This window comes from Astatotilapia calliptera, chromosome 22 (genome assembly GCF_964374335.1).
Source record: "Astatotilapia calliptera chromosome 22, fAstCal68.1, whole genome shotgun sequence".
Taxonomy (NCBI): domain Eukaryota; kingdom Metazoa; phylum Chordata; class Actinopteri; order Cichliformes; family Cichlidae; genus Astatotilapia; species Astatotilapia calliptera.
This window is the reverse complement of record NC_137442.1, coordinates 19,543,891-19,562,465: the sequence shown is the minus strand read 5'-3', so window position 1 is coordinate 19,562,465 and position 18,575 is coordinate 19,543,891. Positions and strand designations below refer to the sequence as shown.

The window sequence follows — 18,575 nt, the reverse complement described above, 5'->3', positions numbered from 1 at the left end:
CTTAAAATGCGATTTAGCTGATGGTATATAATGAATGAAAGAAAAGGTGTAGGTGAATTCATACTGCCAACAAGCTGCCCGTTTTTAAGTCGTAGCAAAAAGGGTGGCAGCAGTTGTTCTTGGATGTTTCCCAATAGGAAGAATGGAACAGGCGTTCTGCCATCACCCTGTTTTTAGCCATGAAATCAATACACACGAACAGAAGAGCTGCTTTCTGGCAAAGACTGGTCTGCATTTGGATGGAGGCATGAAATCAGCATGGAAGTGAGAGCATCTAATCAGGAAAATAGTGTTATCACCAGATAAGACCGTCTGAGATGAGGCTTATTAGATTATACTATGTATATCCGCTCAGTCTATATTAAACATGTCAATTACCATTTCCTGATTTTACTTTTAAAAACATAGAAATATATTTAGATGTTTAAACTTTCTAAAAGTATTTTTAAATCCTGCTTATCAATGTGTTATTTAAGGTCTTTAGAAATGATGTGAAAAAATCTGCTGAAACTGTCGATGCATTAGTTGTTGTTCATCCAGCTTTTTTTTAATGTGTGGGTATGAATTAATATTATCCATATACATATATTAATATCTAAAGGGCTTTCAAATGCTTACGCTTATACTTTAGTGTAAGGATTCAGAATATGTTCAGTGTTCAGAGGATGATTTACACATAATCTAGGTCAGAAAGTGCATTTCATGATTGCACTCATCTTCTTCAAGTGCACTTCTTGAAGTACAGACTGAATCCTCCAGAGCATACTGTGGGGTCCTTTTGATTCTTGAGATTGCAATTTATTTGCAAGACGTCAAAAAGGCGCTCGTTTGCATCCTGCATATCCGAAGACATTTGCTCAAGTCGACAATCCATCGGTCCAGACAGACTGCTGATCGACGTGAGCATCACAGGAAACTCTAAGATGGCAAGGATACTAGTGTTTCTATCCCTTGATCATTGGTCAAATATTTGCCTGCATCTATTCGGTTTAATCACCATGTAGATTTGGTCCAAAGTACATCTAAGCATTTGGGATTGAATGCTAAAAAGCCGACATCTGTGGCTCTCAGCTTCATCACTAAAAATCACTTTCACTATCCTTTTACGTTATGAAGCATTAGGTTGCTGCTTAACACCTAATCGCACACATTCTGTCGTGATCGATGTGAGTACACAAAACCTGAACAAACACTTGACTCGAAGATGTTCCTGCAAGGTTCAGTTTGAGACAACATTTCCCAACAGATCGCGTCTGTGGTTTATTTTAGGCTCTTTATAAAGCCTGAGCGATCAACAGTTCTGGGCTTAGGTTTGTTGCACGTGTATGTTCATTTGTGCAAAGGAATGAGCCGACTGGTAAAAACATACACTGCCGCTCCTCTTCTCTCTATAAAAAGGGTAATAAAAGGCTCCTGGCTTACAGTAGCAGTTCATTAGTCAGACGGGCAACTGCAGGTCAGTCCAACCAGGGCCCCGATCCCGATCTATCAGCAACAAGCTCTGTAACACTAACTGCTCTTTACAGCCTCAGTCCCTGCTCTATTGCCTGTAACATGGTTTGTTTAGCAATGTATTAACTTTTTTTTCATTGCAACATGTAGAGCAGCCAAGAGCAACTTTTGCAGTGTAGCGGCAGTGTGCAATGGTGTGAGTAACGGTATGCTGTGTGTGTGTGTGTGTGTGTGTGTCTGTATGTGTGTGTGAGAGAGGCTGTGCATTGGGGTTTGTTTGCCAAATGGAAATGCTTAAAGCAAAACGCTCTGACAAAACACAATTCCACTGATACAACATAAGAAAGAACAATGTAATCTGTTTTGCTATTCATTTATCAAACTATCCATCCATGATGACACACACATGTGCACACACACGCACACGCAGAAACATATACATGCACAAAGATTAGGACTGAGTCACAGCAGATAGAGCCTGGTTGGAAATAATCTCTTATCATCATTGCACAGCCTTTTGTGATCGCATACGACATGATTGCCTGCTTTGGATGGGCATGACAGATGTGTATACCATTGCTACTGTGCATGGGCACTTAGGCAGAGTGGCTGGGTGTGTGTGTGTGTGTGTGTGTGTGTGTGTGTGTGTGTGTGTGTGTGTGTGTGTGTGTGTGTGTGTGTGTGTGTGTGTGTGTGTGTGTGTGTGCGCAGGTTACATCTGTGATTCTACTGTCTGTTGTTATCGCTCTTGGCTCACAATGGGCTCACCAACTGCTTTTCGCTAACAGGGCCCAGTAATCGCGGATGGGGAAATAGTATCCACCATGTGCGGACGGCAAATGGACAAAGGTCTGATGTGTATCAGAGACTGCCGAGCAGAGATGTGCAGTGTGGCACGTGGATGCACGCTGGAGTCCGCTACCTGAAACAAATCCTGACGGTTACATTTTCAGTGCTCATTTTCAGCACATGTAATAAGTCAAAATGTAATTATATCAATTACAAAAAAAACATGCCAAACCACAATGTTTGATGGCCACAAAATATAAACTGCACACAAAAGAAATGGAAGCATGATATATTGTTCAAAAAGCTAATATACAATACTGTGCAAAAGTCTTAAGGCAGCCCTCGTTTATTTATATTTTGCTAGGAAAATAGAGGAAAAAAACTTAAAATGTACAATCATAAATGGAATTACAGTATATACGACAAAACACTTTGTTATTTCTTCAAGTAGTCTTCAGGAATAGTCTTCCAGGCTTCTTGAAGGGCATTCAAAGTTCTTGAAAGACCTCCAGAAAGACTAGAGAACTATTGCTCACAACCACTTTAAAAATTTGATGTGAAAATTCTCCTAGTCTCCTGTATATTACCATAATTTGTTCTCCAGAGTCATCATGTATACATCATGTATACAATGTATACATCATAGAGTTCAGTATTCACATTATTGTTTAATAGTTTAATGGCATTCTTTAATTGCTTTTCAACAGTAGTAGGCTTCCATTATAGGCTCCACTGCTGTGTTCTACTGGAACATTGCGAGAAAAGCTATGTGAACCATTGGAGAACAACAATTACTCACTAATATGTTTCATGATGGTATCACGTGGATAAATAATCATATTGTGTGGAAACAGATGGTATTAAAACGCCATTTGAGCAAAGCGTTTTGACCAAACTGCACTGGACCTTTGGGCCGTGTTACGAAGAGAGATTGATGGTTTAACAAGGTGTGCTGAGCATAAAGTCAGACAATTCAATGTCACATGGGCAGCTCTTCTTTCTCTTTGGCAAGTTATGCTCTTATGTTAACATTATGTTAACAGGTTATGTTGAAACTTTTGGTTTTCAAGGGTCTAAAAGTGCCACATTTTCTCTTATCTTTTGATAATAGACTCCAACAGTAACAGAGATTCTCAGCTGAGAGAATAGCTTATATCCAGTATGCCAACCTGTTGAGCCATGCATTAGTAACAAGGGTGTGGTAAATCAATAAGATCAATTTTACTTTGATTTGGCAAAAAAACAAAACAAAATGTTTTTAATATTGACTTCATGACAGTATCAGACCTAAATGCACTTCTTGAGAGATAATGTTTAAATGGATCCAGTTTAATGTTTCAGAGCTCTAATGTGCAGCTATCACGTTAGAAATAAACACCAGCACCGAGAGTGCACTGGTAAAATCAATATATTAACTTATTTAACGAGACTGATAATCTTCCACTGCGTTCCTCTCTTGCTTTATCTGCAGCACACGAATTACTGTTTTTGTTTTTTGTGAGGGGGGGTTCAGATCCTTTATAACTGTCCATGACCTGTTCCTTTTTAATGGACTATCAGCTTAATTTGTATGGAACATGATTCAAATGCCCCCTTTTATGTGAGAGCCCGAAGCAGAAAACTCGATATCCATTATCTGTTATTAGGTTTTATGTTTTGTTGAGCTAGCTAACGCAAAGCCAAGTCGAACTTGCTTCATAGTACATAGTCCTGCCCTCTTAACTGGTCAAGTGTGCTGGGTTATCAGCAAGTAATACACATTTTCTTGCAATAACATGTTTTTATATTATCTTTGTTAGTGCAACAGCAGTAGCTGATCAAGTCTAGTGTGTGTGTGTGTGTGTGTGTGTGTGTGTGTGTGTGTGTGTGTGTGTGTGTGTGTGTGTGTGTGTGTGTGTGTGTGTGTGTATGTGCAGCCATGATAGAGAAAGCCTGCAAGACTATCTGCAAGTGTAGATGGCGATTAAGCAAGAAAGGCTATTATTCTTTGGCGTGAAGTGGCTGAAAACGTCCACCTGTATGAAGTCACTTTCTCATGGCGGGCATACTTTAGGCCAGGTCACACGACTGTGTACCCACATGCGTGCATCTCCTCCCAAGACGCAGGCAATATTTTGTTGGCTTTTTGGCCAAGAATTACACGAGCTTTAATGTAATTACAGGAGCAGAAAGGACAGACTCTCTCTGCTTATTGCTCTTTGCTGGGTCCCCTTGAGAGAGCGACAGACAGGGACATGCACAGAGTATTTGTCCAATCTCTAATGACAACAGCACACCCATTCCACGGTAATCCTTTCATTTCTGTCCACTCACGGGAGAAAGACAGGGAGGTGAATGCGATGTCTGTGAGTATGTGTGCGTACGTGAGGGGGTGGAGGATTGATGAGGAGTGAGAGAAGCGGACAGTGATGGAGTGAGGGGATGGAAAATTTGCAGGATTGAGGCATAATAACAGCTGACAAGGGCGATATTGGGCAGAACACAAGTCATTATTTAAAAAGGTCATCTGCAGTAGTAGGACCTTGGTCACGGTCTGCTTTTTGGGGGGGTTAAAGACGAAATAATTACAAGAGAAGGAATTTTATGTGTGTCATCCTTGCATACATACGAGGCCGTTTAGTGATGGAAATTCTCCAGACGTGCCGCAGCAAGAAACCTCTCTTGGGGTTGGTAACCATAAGCACGCAAACACATATTTTCCTGGTCCTCTTTAGAGGTCTTGTTTGCAGAAAACAGGATCAATAAATAGATTAGAACATCTTAAGTATTATTTGGAAACCTAAAAAGTGCAGAAACCATCGTGCGCACGCCACATTTGGGAGCTAAGAGTGACTTTTTAAACAGTTTGCAGTACAGTAGCAGATAAACATTTGCTGTGCTAATTGCCTGCGCAAATGGCTTGGCTGGTGATCAGTGGCAACTTTATAGATGCACCAGCAGAGGCAGCCAGACAGACTGACGTAGTGTTGTGCTCAACATGGCAGCAGCCATCTTGTCAGTGTTTTCAGCAGCACTGAATAAAGATGAGAGATTTTCATCCATTTCCCAGCTTTTTAAACTTGTATTTTTTCTCCCGTTTAGCCGCCTCACGCTATATCTCCCTTAACTCGTCCTCCTCAAGTCACTATTTTCTGCCTCTCCCACCTCCCCATTGATCCTCCCACCCATTTTCTACCTCCTGGGTGTCCGTCATTCAGCTGTACGGTTTGTACTGAAATTGTTTGTTTAATGTTAATGGCAACCAGATGCCTGGTTTGCCACCTTTTGGAGTCATTGTGCATCTCAATGACAGTAGAGTCATTGAAGAAAGAAAGAAAAAGATGAGTAAGGGGGGCATGCCAACAGATGTCTCATCATAGCATCTGCTGTGAAAGCACAATAGGAAGGCATAAAGAAAGGAAGATTAAAATTTGACAATGACAAATTAATTTGAAAACTAATTGATTATCACGAGCTGAATTCATTAACGCTTTTACTACACCACCGCTCCGACTGGCTGTAATTAAGATGCAGTGAAGTCAGAGCGACGTATGCAGATTTAGATGCTGGATTCATTGTTTAAGGTGACACACAATGCTAGAGTATATTTAGATATAGTGACAGATCATTATTGGGGTTTAGTGTTTTTGGTAAAGACGGTTACCCAAGTGCTTGCACTGATATATACTCGCATATGCCCATTTATGGAACACCAAAATGATTGCACACACTACAGCACAGTCCACTGACTACAACATCAACAATCTTGGACTAAAAATAGGCTACTTGGCTCTATATGTTCTATTTCAGTGTGCTAATAAAGATCTAAATTAACAAGAATATACTTTTAACAATGTGATGCCTGATGCCTTTAACAGCAGCAGTTTTGCTGTGTTCTATTTCAGTGGAAGGCTCCAGTGTAATTGCCCGATTTTAACAATATCAGCGCGGGGTGATTCAGTCCATCACCATTCGGTCAATCACGTTCACCAACCACAGAGATATACATAAGTACCTCCACCCACACATCCAGTGCACAGACTATTTCCCATCCTTTCCCCAACCTCCAGCAGCACTCAAGTGCAAACACACATTCTGATTGCTTTGCAAGCAACCAACAGGACTTGCTTAGAGTGCTTTTACAATGGAATTACGCCGCTGCCTCTCACGTGATTAGCCTGATTGGGTCAGCGCATCGGGCATAAAAGCAGCATGAAAGCGCAGACAATATATACAAGACCGTGCAAGCTCTCTTACGCCATCAAATTAGCAACACACAAGCGCAAACAATAAGAATCCGTCAAACATGCTTTAATCTGCACTAGGCAAATGCAAGCTGCGGGCTCTAATTTGTTTTTGCCACACTTGAACTCGCTCATTGAATTTTAGTGGTCAAAACACCAGCAATGTCAAATACAGCATTGTGCAATTAAGACATTAGAAAGGAGGTCTGTGTGAAGCAATGTACCAGATAAAAGAAGAAGTCAAACAGGGCTTTTTTTCTCTTTGTAAGCTTTGGAATAAAATCTGGGAGAAGCAGAAAAGTGTGGTCAAAAGGTCAGGTCCATTGTGATTAAAAAGTGTTGGTGTATAAGAGATGGGCACAGGGAACAAGTAGTTCTGAAAGTTCTGGAGTGTGGATGCTCAAAAAAAAGGCATTCTTTATTGTCTTTCATGCAAACTTTGCATCCTTTGACAAATATTTACATTAATCATTCAGTGTATTTAAGATGCATGGTACAAAAGATTTTTTAAATGATTTTCCAAGGCTTTTCCTGGCTCACAGTAGGTCCTTAGGGGGTAATAACATGGTAGTAAGCATGATTCTAGGGATAACAGACAATGAGCGTGCTATCTTTCTTTGACAGAAATCATTCCATTTTCTTATTATTTCCAACCATTTGATAGTAAAAAAATACAACAGGGAGGAGACTTAAATCTGTCAAGGAAAAGCCCAAATTGACGTTGCATAACTCGGTCTGATGAACCCGCGGGTCCATTTTCCTTTTTCCGGAGATGAACAACACTTCATGTCTAACTGCTCAAGTGACTACAATATCCTGACCTCAGGCAGTGCTGCAGGGGTGCCAATCGACAACAGCCGTGACCATATGTAGGCGTGAATGCGCTGCATGCCTGTTTGTGTGTTTCATTTATGCGAAATATTCTGTGTGTACTTGTGTGTCACAATATCTGTTGTAAAGCCAGCTTCGGGGCGCGTAAAGAGCCTTTCATCAAGAAAGTTCACATTTGCTATTTGTCTCGCTCAAGCCCTCCAGGCCACTGGCAGGCTGACTCAGACAAAGGTCAGCAATTAATGCTCAGATTTGGCATATTTATTAAACTGTGACCCATGCTTCTTTCATTTTGTTAAATCACAGTGTGAAAACATTCAAATAAAGAAAACACTGTGATCAATTTCTGAGGGGATATACGTAACACAAGATCTTTGGAGCCTGTTACGGATCTATTATGCATACCTCATTACATGCAGTAATTGCTTTCTCTCTTTTTTTCTTTTTTCTTTTTTTTCCCAAATAGCCATTAAAGTACTTGCCTGACAGAAACAATGCAAACAGCATTACATTAGGATCCAATATGAATTAAGAGGCTGGCCATTTCCTCTTCCTGCACAGAAGATGATATAATCCTATTTCGGGATCTCCATCTAACAGCCCTACGCATCTCTTTCCCTCTCGCCTCACTCTCTGATTCTCCCCTGAGATCCTGTTCGTTCTATGAGAAGGGCCGCTGCGCATTGATCCCCACTATCTGTGTCGGGTCAGTGAATACAACCACACTCAGCACTTTCTATATGCCCAGAGAGCGCCAGAACTGCCACATGCTGCTTTTCCCTGCTCACGCTGAACATTCACCCTCTCCCAGGAATGGTGACAGGCAATCTTTGCTGACCCTCCCAGGTCACCACTTTGGCACTAAATGCTGCAGGTGTCACACATTTAAATAACACATGGCATACATCAGACCCCTTTTGAAAATACAAGACTTTTAAAGGTGGAACTTCATTTGTATGTGTAAGGTTATTATACAAAGAATCTTAAAGCTGAGTTCAGCGTGTGAAACAGTAAGTTCATTGGATGGTACTCTAAGAGGCTCTCCCCCAAATAACTACAAAAATAAATGGCCAACAAAACAAACAAAGAGCTGTTGCTAAAACAAATTTTCCTCAACCCCACCAAGAGTATCAGCATTGAACCAGCTCGCTTTGACTCAAGACCTATGCTTAGCAGAACAGTAACCTCCATTATGAAAATGGCTTTTCACTGAAAACGTAACTTCTTGTGACAAAATGACAGAATGCCTTACACACACTAAGCGGGGGGTGGGGGTGCTCAGCATCCCGTGGACAAGACTACTGTACTGTGGTTTCGGGCTCGCCATCACAAGCTTAAATGTGACATGTCGGATTTAGCCCTCTGAGAAGAAAAGGGGAAGCGGCTTATACTGCAGCTGTGTGCGGCGTCTCTAAACATAGGTCACTTCTAGCAGAACAGAAATAGCTGTATACTGTATGCGGTGCACTGGACACGGTCAAGATGCGCATCTCAAACTGCAACAAACTCGTTGTCGTTGTGTTTCTACTGATGAGTTCACTCTTCGCTGTAAGAATATAGGTATCAAAGTCCAGCGATTACCCTAGAGTTCTAAGTGTGTATGAATGAATTATTTCAAATTCACAACGCTTCACTTAGAATTTTCACGGTATTAACCTTTGCCTTGTTGATTTTATAGCTTTTTGTCTCATACGATTCAAGCTGAATAAAAGTTGTCACTGCAATTCAAAAACTTTCCATCACCGTTCTGCTAAAATGGGATATTTCCCTGAGTGGCCCCTCTCAAGGGCCTGTCACTCATCCTATAAGCCGGTGAACTAGCGTAGCTTAGCCTAGAACCCTTTCATTGCCCAAAGTCTCCCTTCCATCCTCTTCCAGTGCCTCCTGTCCTCTCCAAAGCTTTGATCCTCTAAGCCTGCAGAGTTACAGTATCAGTCCATGGTTACACTAAAAATCCACACTCACACATCTAGCTGCAGTAAAGGACCAACTCCTGCTCCACCGCTAAGCCTTCTAGTTGATATAATCCATCCTGCTTCTTTTCTACCTCAAATGCTCTGTTTTTTTGTTTTTTTTAAGTAAGGCTGTATTTTCATGTGAAATTGTCTCAGCCTGCTGAATTGTCTGTGCTGCTGAAACATCTCAAGAGTTGGTTGTCAGTCTGATCAGACTAATTTGAAACCACCAAGGCAGAATATCTGCTCTACTTCCATTAGCTGCCTCTTCAATCCACCAAACACTAGCTCACCAGCCTCAACTCTGCGGCCTTTTACTGCAGGACAGCTCCTGAGTGCCTCACTGTCATCTACACCACCACCACCCAGCCCCACACTGCACAAGGATGGACCAGGCCTGCTCAGTTAACCCATGGCTCCACTGACAGGGGATAAAGGGATAAAGAGCCTGTGCTCGGGGACTGATTACTTACATCTGCAGGGCTAAATCCCAGTGCCCACACAAACATAGACACATGTGTACAAGCACAACGCAGGCACACACTTGGCCTGCTGCTAGCTGCAACAAACGCACTCATGCATGTATTATTTTCTGACAAGCATGTGCTTGGTGGAAAGTTGGGTCCATCCCTTTGTTTGTGAGTGTGTGTTTAGGTCATTCGTTTGTGTGTAAGTTAAAAATGATATTGCAAGAAATGTACAATGAAAACGCATATATAGGCAATAGCACAACCATCACGGATGTCACATTATTGGTCCTATAAGTGAGTCAGCGGGTGAAAGCAATATAATCAGCACTACAGTGATATCCCCCTCCCAGGCAAAGGTCTTCTCTAGCTGTACATGCTTATTATTGTTCAGACACAAACAAGTGTTCACAAACAATAATAGCATCTTATATCTTCAGATGTTAGTGGAATCATATTTTCCCCAAAGTCTCAGTTTCTTTATTTTCTGCAAACATACAATAAGAATATTCAGTAGCGGTGATATGCTTCAATTTGCACTTGGCCTCTTGTTTACTTTAACCACAGCGTCCTGAGCCACATGATTCCACATGTAAATATACTATAAGCTATTTGGAGGACATTCTTTTTCTCTCTTTTTTAATTTTATTTTTTCCTAGTTTTTACAACCAAGGATGCCTGCAGTCTGTTAGCAGCTTAACAACACATTTATGAGATCTGCTGTTAAAAGAATAATACAGAAGTTTCACTGCTGGCATCTAATAGTCTTACTTAGTCGTTTTCAAAAACATGACCAGAACTTGGGAGTTTCATTTGCCCCATCTGGGAAAACCACCCTGAAATGCCATTGGGTTTTTATAGAGCAATGGAGTTTAGCCTTTGGCCACAAAGTGATCAAATAAAAATGTTCTCATGCCTTCCCAGTATTAGAAAGCTGGCATCACTACCAGACATTTCCAGCAAGCATGTGTCAGGCTGGCCCACTGACCTCTTGCTTCCAGCTCATCTTTCTCTCCAGGGGAATAGAAGGAGAAAAATCATAACTCTCATAACAGCACATTAATCCCAAGGTCTGAGCACATGCGCCTCTGAGGGCTTACCCCTGTCAACAGAGATGCGCGTGCTCTTTCACATGGACACACCTGTGCCCACACGGTAAGGAAAACCTGCTGATTTCTAAGGCAGCGGGACAGGTGGCACAATAAAACAGATCTGGCTCGACCTATAAAACAGATGAATAGAGTTGCAGTTCATTCAACCTCTACTTGTCTCGCTGAAATTCATAGAAATTTGACAAACTATCAAGGAAGCAGGTTGATGGTAAATTAAACCCCTCAGCTGCACAGTGTGCGCTCAAAAGCATAGACGTTACTTAAGCCTAAAGGACCACTATACTGTTGAGTCAAATAACTGAAGTGTAAATAGATTATGGAGAACAAGCTATTGTCTACACTTTTGGCAACTTCAAGAGGACTTCAGCTGGAGTTGTTAGCGTTATCAAATAAATTGATCTTAATTTGGAGCTTGAACACTGTGATGTTCTGCTCTTTTCAAGGGTGCCAGGATTCAGGAGAAATCGTACAACCAATTACCGCCATCTTCAGGCACGAGGAGAACCAGCCCCTTTAATCGTTAGAAAGCTACACTGATTCATGACTGAAAGCCCGCTTATAAAGTGGCCACTGCAGAAACAAAGATCGGATGCTGTGATTTTAAAAAAATTTAAAATAAAAAACGTTAAATCACTGGTTGGTGATGGCGAATAGCAGAGATTGCAGTAACCATTAAAGCATTGAAAAGTGTGCCTCTAGAGTACCCAGATAAAGCAGAGCCTTGTGATGGCACCTTGCATTTTAAATGCCCTATCAACTACCAGCGACAGCAGCTAAAATGAGGAGGACGAGGCAGACACGTAGGCTACATCATGTTCGTGAGTGTGTGTGTGTGTGTGGGGGGGGGGGGGGGGGGCACACCTACAGTTGACTTTTGCGCACTGAAGAAGAAAAAAACACCTTCGCCAAAAACAACGAGGCTTCGCAGATGCCAAGCATAACAGAACCCCTTTGGAGGGACACTCGGTGGAGCTCTGCGGGGCAATGCGCGCGCCATACACACGTGCACAAGCTGACTGTTCGCGCGCGCGCCCCCACATAGGCAAATACACACATACAAGCCATATACAAATGTTTCAAGCACGCCCGAGCCAGCCGGCGGCAGCTTAGTGAGCAGATTTAGTCTGCATGTTTACCTCGGTGTCGTATATTTTGGTGATGAGTGAGAACGAGTACTTCCCGGACTCCCTTATGTGTTGGATGGCCAGCTGAACCGCCGGCTCGATTCCTTGGCTGATGCTGCTCATCAGGGCCGACTCGTTCATGGGCATAAGAACCATTATGGGCAAGTTTTCCCCGTCCCTGGTGAACCAGCTGTTGTCCTGTCCGTGTTTGGTGCGGTCGTTGCACACCTTGGTTAGAGCAGGGTGAAATAGCAAAACAGAGAGGAGCAGACATCCCGTCGGGAGGAACATCTCCCAGCCGCTGCAGTCCCTCCGGGCTGGAGCCATGCTACTGTACAGGGTGACCAAATGAAATCCCACCGTGCCCTCACTGCTCGGGCATTGCAAATTCGGGCTCGTCCGGGATCCTCACGCGCCCGTCCGTCAAGGAGATATGAATTCAAAACAGAACAGACGCAAAAGCCGCAGCAGCCCCTGCAGTGGGCAAACTCGTCCCGTGGATTACGACTGCAAACTGAGAAAATATTTCTACTGTGTAACCGTGCCTCTGTGAGAATATTCCAAGGGCGCAGAGATTCGCTTTGCAGAGGGAGAGCTACTGCCTCTCGGTGTCCGTCATCCAAACGATCTCCTGTCCAAACAACCCTCTCATTCTACAACCCCCCCTTTTCACCTTTAATCTGAACCACTTGTATAAAGAACAAAAAATGTTCTGAAGGATGCCCCCCCTCCCCCCCTAAAAAAAATTTTTAAAAAAATCTGGCAATTTCGGGATACAAATTAATCACTCGTGTTGACAGTTCTTGCAGATACAAAATCAACTCCGAAGTAAATTCCCAGCCAAGAGATGCCAACTGTGGGCATCCCCACCAAATACGGCGCTCAGGCGGACAAATGTCAAGATATGGGAGGGAGATGGGGGGAAAAGACTAAAAACAAACAAGGCTGATGCTGAAAGCTTGACCGCAGAGGTCTGGGGAGGAGATGTCGAGAGCGTCTGCGTTGACAGCCTGTGGGACTGTGAATCTCCTCTCCGATGGTGCGTCAGAGAAGCGCTGAAGCCTTTGCTGCTGCCGCTGCTGCTGCTCACCGTACGCGCAAGAGGGAGCACTGAATGTGGAGGAGGAGAGGAAACGAGAAAGGGAAGGGGAGGAGGGTGAGACGGATATACAGCAGCGTGGTGGGAAGGCTGCATAGGTTTTATGCAGGACAGACTCGTCGGAGGCCTGACAGCCGAGGGTGTTTTACTGGGCTATTACATCTAAGAGACAGGCCACATGTCAGACATGCATGGAGCAGGCCAGTTAAAACCTATGAGGTGTATGCATGTGGAGGCTCGTAGCTGTGAATTGTACTGTCACAAGTGACATCAAAAGTAATTCTTGTATTTTTAGTTACTCATTAGGAATGCCGAACCTCGTGATATGATGGCGTCAGTCTGGAAACCACTGTTAAACAAACAACACATACAGAATCTGGGATGGATGGATGGATGGATGTGAGAGGAATTATTATTATTATTATTATTATTATTATTATTATTATTATTATTATTACCAACAATAATTAAAAAAATAACTACATAAATATGTAAAATACTTGGAAAACACTGCAATATATTGGAGTAACGAGGAAGTATTTCAGCACCATGGACAGCGCACGGTACGGAATAGCATTCGGCGGTAGCGTAGCTGAAGTTGTCTCTTCTTCCATTGTCACGTGTACATTAGCCCTTTACCTGTACAGCCTCAGGGCAGAGGATACGCTTTCTTATTCATGTCCAATATGTGCAAACATTACATTTCTCCGGCAGGAAAGGAAAGTGGTTCCCCCTCCCCAATAAAAAAGAAAAAAGCCAGTCGACGCAATAGCTCGCAGCACATTTCCTGGTATTGTTAAACACGCGTGGGAAGAGAAGAGAATATGCTGCCGCGGGTAACTCTTCACCACATGTGGGAAAAAATACGGAGGCCTTTCAAGTCATCAGCTTCAAACGTATCTCAAAACAAAGGCAGTTTGACCTACACAGTCACAGTATCACATCCACAGTTACAATGAACATTACATTTTAAAAAATGAAAAAAAAAATGGGGGGGGGGGGGGAGGAGGAGCATATGAATGAAGCACAAATGAGAATATAATGTATTTTCCCAATGTGGCGCATGGCACGAATATTGTCTCATTGGAAAGTCAGAGGTGCGAACTGAGCTTTGCTCTACATTTGCAAAACAACGGGGATGAGGCAACAGCTTTACTTCCATGATGAGTTGTCCAAAGTGCAACACAGCTGAAAACATGCGGGTCTTTCCCATTTTAAACAATGCTGGTAATTCCGTATTTTTAATCATCCTTCCAAGGATAAGCAGATAAGCAGTAGCATTAAAATAAACCACATGAAAGCATTACATCTTTCCAAATGAACTCCCTCTGTAGGCTCAGCTGGCATCAAAAAGTGGGCAGTATGAAATAAGCTTTGCATAGAAAACACTCCTGATCATGATCTGAATCTAACGCCTTAACACAGCCAATTTCCTTCACCGTTATGGATTTAAAGCATTGAACTCTCACGGTCAATAGGCCTCTGCCATATTGACCATAGTTCTTACAACATGGGTCACTTATTACAAGTCCAAGAAGCTCCAATCACATGTCACACAAAGGAAATTTGTTATAGCCCTGGAGGAATGCTGGAATCTACATCTCTCTCTTTCTGTCTTTCTGACCAGTATATGATTTGCATGAAATGTTTACCTAAAATAAGACATCTTAATTGTGGGAACACCAATAGTAAAACACATTTTTTGTCTGAGGCTGATTACTGTTTTGACCCACCTTTTGGCCTGTGAGGTCAGACACATTTAAGCTAATCAACAACGAGCTAAAAATAGAAGAAAAACTCAAGTTGGCTCCAATTAAAGGTCAAAAGAGTACAAAACAGTCAAGAAAACGCTCAAATAAAGGAAGTGAGTTAAATCAAAAATAATAAATACTATATGCTTTGCATTCATCCACACAGCGCTGTATTTTCCCTCTTCTTGATAGTTTTCCTTTTTTTCTACTCAGAAGTCCAGATGAAGAAGTAGGTCAAGTCACTGGCCCATCTGTTTGTTTTGCACAAAACAACAATCCTCCGCTCAAAACAACCGTCCAGTACTGAGATGGCTTCAAACATGAAATATGAAGTACAGTAGAAATGATGTGGACCTCAAATCCATGAGCAACGTAACTCTTTAAATCCAAGGCGAGGAAAAAGTACTTCAACTGGAAATAACATGTGCTGGAAATTTGCAAATAAAATATGGATTATATTTTAACAGTGCCTACAGACATTTTCAGGTATAATCAATCAAGACCTCTACATAGAAATTGCTACTTTTCTTTTTTCCAAATGTAGAAATGCTGTCCGGCTAATGGGGTGTCCAGCTAATGATTGCAGATTCCCAAATGAAAATGTACATTTCATTTCTGATTATGAATCATTCATTAAGGTTTCAATCACAGCCTTCCAATCTACCCGTCCTCACTAAGCGAGATGTCAAACCAATATATCATCACTAATGAGAACATACTCGCACGGTATGAAGGGCACGCAGTGAAATAATTATGCAGATGTTGGTACTTGAGCAATCAAAGATGAAATTTTATGACTGCGGATTCAGTGACATGTAACAGCTTGGACAACAGCTTTTGCGTAGGGTGAATGTGTTTGACTATATCAGATTTGTTTGGTTTGGGGTAATAATGCATTTAGAGATCACCAGGAAACAAAACAAAAACAAGTTTTTATGCAAATTTACAAAGTCTCTCAAATGCATCATCCAATCCACGTACACAGATATAGATGTGGCTGACATCGTCCCTGTTTAATAGAGATTAATGGGGTGGCCTGTGGACATCTCTCACCAAAACTCTGACAATATGCTACAGGATGCTCTATGAATTCTAAATGCCAGCCATTCAGAATGAGATAAATAGTTCATATGGTTGTGCTTGAGTATATCTTGAGTCAGTTTTGTATGTAAGAAAGCAGAAATCAAACAGCCTAAACTTAAGGCTGATTTACTGGACACCCAATCAGTAACTTTTTTTTTCTTATAATTCAATCACACTGAATATTTCTGCAGAGTCTGAAGTGGGGGAAGGTGGAAAGGCTACATATCCATCCATCCTGTCCCTAATTCACCATTTAACCGCAGAGGGCTGTTATGTTAATTTCTATTTGTAAGTAATAGAGGCTCAGTTTAACTTGGCATCACATTCCACATCCTTGAACATAAAAACAGCACCATGAAAAGGCTGCACTGATATGCCAGGAAGCAAAAGATAGGGCAGACCTTCATTTAGTCCAGATCAGCATCGTGGTTTCGAGTCATCCCAGATATGACAGATTTTAAAACTCCAACCCAAGGACACGGACTTTATCTCAGAATGCAAATCCACTGCATAGGGAGGGCACATTTTATTATGAATCTCTGAGATGCTTCTTTCCCTTGTTCTCGACACGCTTGCCCTGCCAGTTACAGTGGCAGCTATTTGAATAATTGGTTTCAGAATCTGCAGTCACAGTCCTGCAAATTCCATGCATACCAACAAGTTGAAGAGCGATTTTTCAGCACAGCGTGCTCCATGCAAGGCAGTAGAGAATGCATGTTTTATGAAGTTGGAAAACATGAAAAGACCACAGACTATCAACTAAGAAATTTCCCTCTGGGTTCAAGAAAAAGGCATGTATCGCATTGGATTTGTTGGAAAACTTGCCACTGAAACTTCTTATGACCTTGATTTACCCACTTACTGTATATGTCATGTGTGACCATATGCTTTTTATTAGTTTCTGTAGCATACTGTTACAGTGGTGTATGTTCCTATTAAACATAGGCAAAGTTTAAAATATTTATACCAGCATATGTGCATGCAATTTATTGCTTCAAACTGCTTTAAATTCTCAACTTCAGGCAGTTTTTCGTATTGTGTAATCACAGTGGGAGTGGATATCCTTCTTTGCAGTCAAAAGGTCATCGCAGGCAAACAGTTCTGGCTCTAATCATCCCCAACTACTTCCTGTTTAAACCTTTTTGGTTGCGAGGGGCAGCCAATTAATAGAAAGAAAGGGAGGAGCTAAAAAAAAAAGCTTTTTTGGACACTGAATTAATTGAGAACCTGCATCAAGGCTCACAGTAAGATAATGAAATTAGCACAATAAGTCCCTTTAAAATATCCCACAAGGATAATATTAACCATTCGTAAATATACTCATATAGGGATAGTTTAGGCCCATGGCACACCAAGTTTTCAGCAGGTTAAAGAATACACAAAAGAAGCGTATTTTAAAATGTTCAAGAAAAAAGCTTTTAGGTTCTTCATAACTGCATTAATCCAATCCAATGCAGCTGTCTTGAAATACAAGAAACTGAATTTAAACATCACACCACCATGTAGTGATCAGATTACAGACCACTAACAGCAGGACACGGCCTTGTAACCTGGGGCTAAGGGTACTGGTCTTATAGGGCTGTGTATATCCTCACTTTTAGCAGCCATTCGGCTTAGAATTGACTCAAGCTAAAGCTGGACAGAGTGATGCTGAAATAAGGTGCTTTTACTCAATGCTATAAAATACATTTTACCAACAACCTGTATCTACAGTACTGATCCAAGGCAGGATGGATCCAATGGTTTCATGTTGTTTACATCAAATTTTGATGCTACCTTCTGAATGTTGCCTTGTTGTCACCAACAAGCATGCCACATTCAGAGTCACTTAGATCTCTTTCCCATTCTTCTCAATTTGAACTTCAGTAAGATGTCTTGGCCATGTCTACTTGTCTAAATGCACTGAATTGCTTTTCAGTAGCTGTTGTATAATATACCAAGAGTCCAAAGGTAGCTAGACTGAATTCATCAGACAGATTCAATTCAATCCAATTTTATTTGTATAGCACCGAATTATAACAACAGTCGCCTCATATTGTCAGGTAACCGCCCAACAATAACAGAGAGTAAACCCCAAACAATCATATAACCCTCTATGAGCAAGCACTTGGTGACAGTGGGAAGGGAAAACTCCCTTTTAATAGGAAGAACCCTCTGATAAAACCAGGGGAGGAGGGGCATCTGTTGAGACCAGCTGGGGGTGAAGGACAAAAAAGATGTTACCAGTTGGCAGTAGATCAATCTCACTGCTAGGTTTAAAACTTGATAGTAATTGTCAAGCTAATGTGACTAGCTTAACACTTAATATCAAGAATTAAAACAGCTAACCAAGCAAAGAACTAAGTAAGTAAGTTAGTAAAATTTTGCACAGTACAGTGACTATACTTATATATATATTAAATAGATTAGAACTGCTAAATTTAGTTCTAATATATCCTTATTTGTTAGGTAGCATTATCATTAAAGACTTTGATTCAGCTGAAACATAAATCAGCCCGTAGATATCAAGGTAGAGAAAACTACTAAACACCGAAAGTAACTGGGGCGTACAGTTAGGGCTTTGCTCCATTACACATGAGCAGGTTTCCTCTGTTTGTCAGCAAACCAGGATAATTTTGTGTAATAGTTTAGTATTTTTACTGTGTGAGTATTATTTTTACTATAATGTATTATAGTTGATAATTTTAAG

The 18,575-nt window shown here is 41.5% G+C and overlaps 1 protein-coding gene across 1 annotated transcript in view; it reads right to left on the bottom strand.

The window, feature by feature from the left end:
* The window catches only part of gabbr2 (gamma-aminobutyric acid (GABA) B receptor, 2), a 212,011-nt gene extending 198,958 nt beyond the window's left edge, over nt 1-13,053 (bottom strand). The window contains exon 1 of the mRNA XM_026156284.2: nt 11,966-13,053. Within this exon, the coding sequence (XP_026012069.1) occupies nt 11,966-12,280 (315 nt within the window). The 5' untranslated portion in view covers nt 12,281-13,053. The remainder of the gene's footprint in view (nt 1-11,965) is intronic.
* Nucleotides 13,054-18,575: the final 5,522 nt, after the last annotated feature.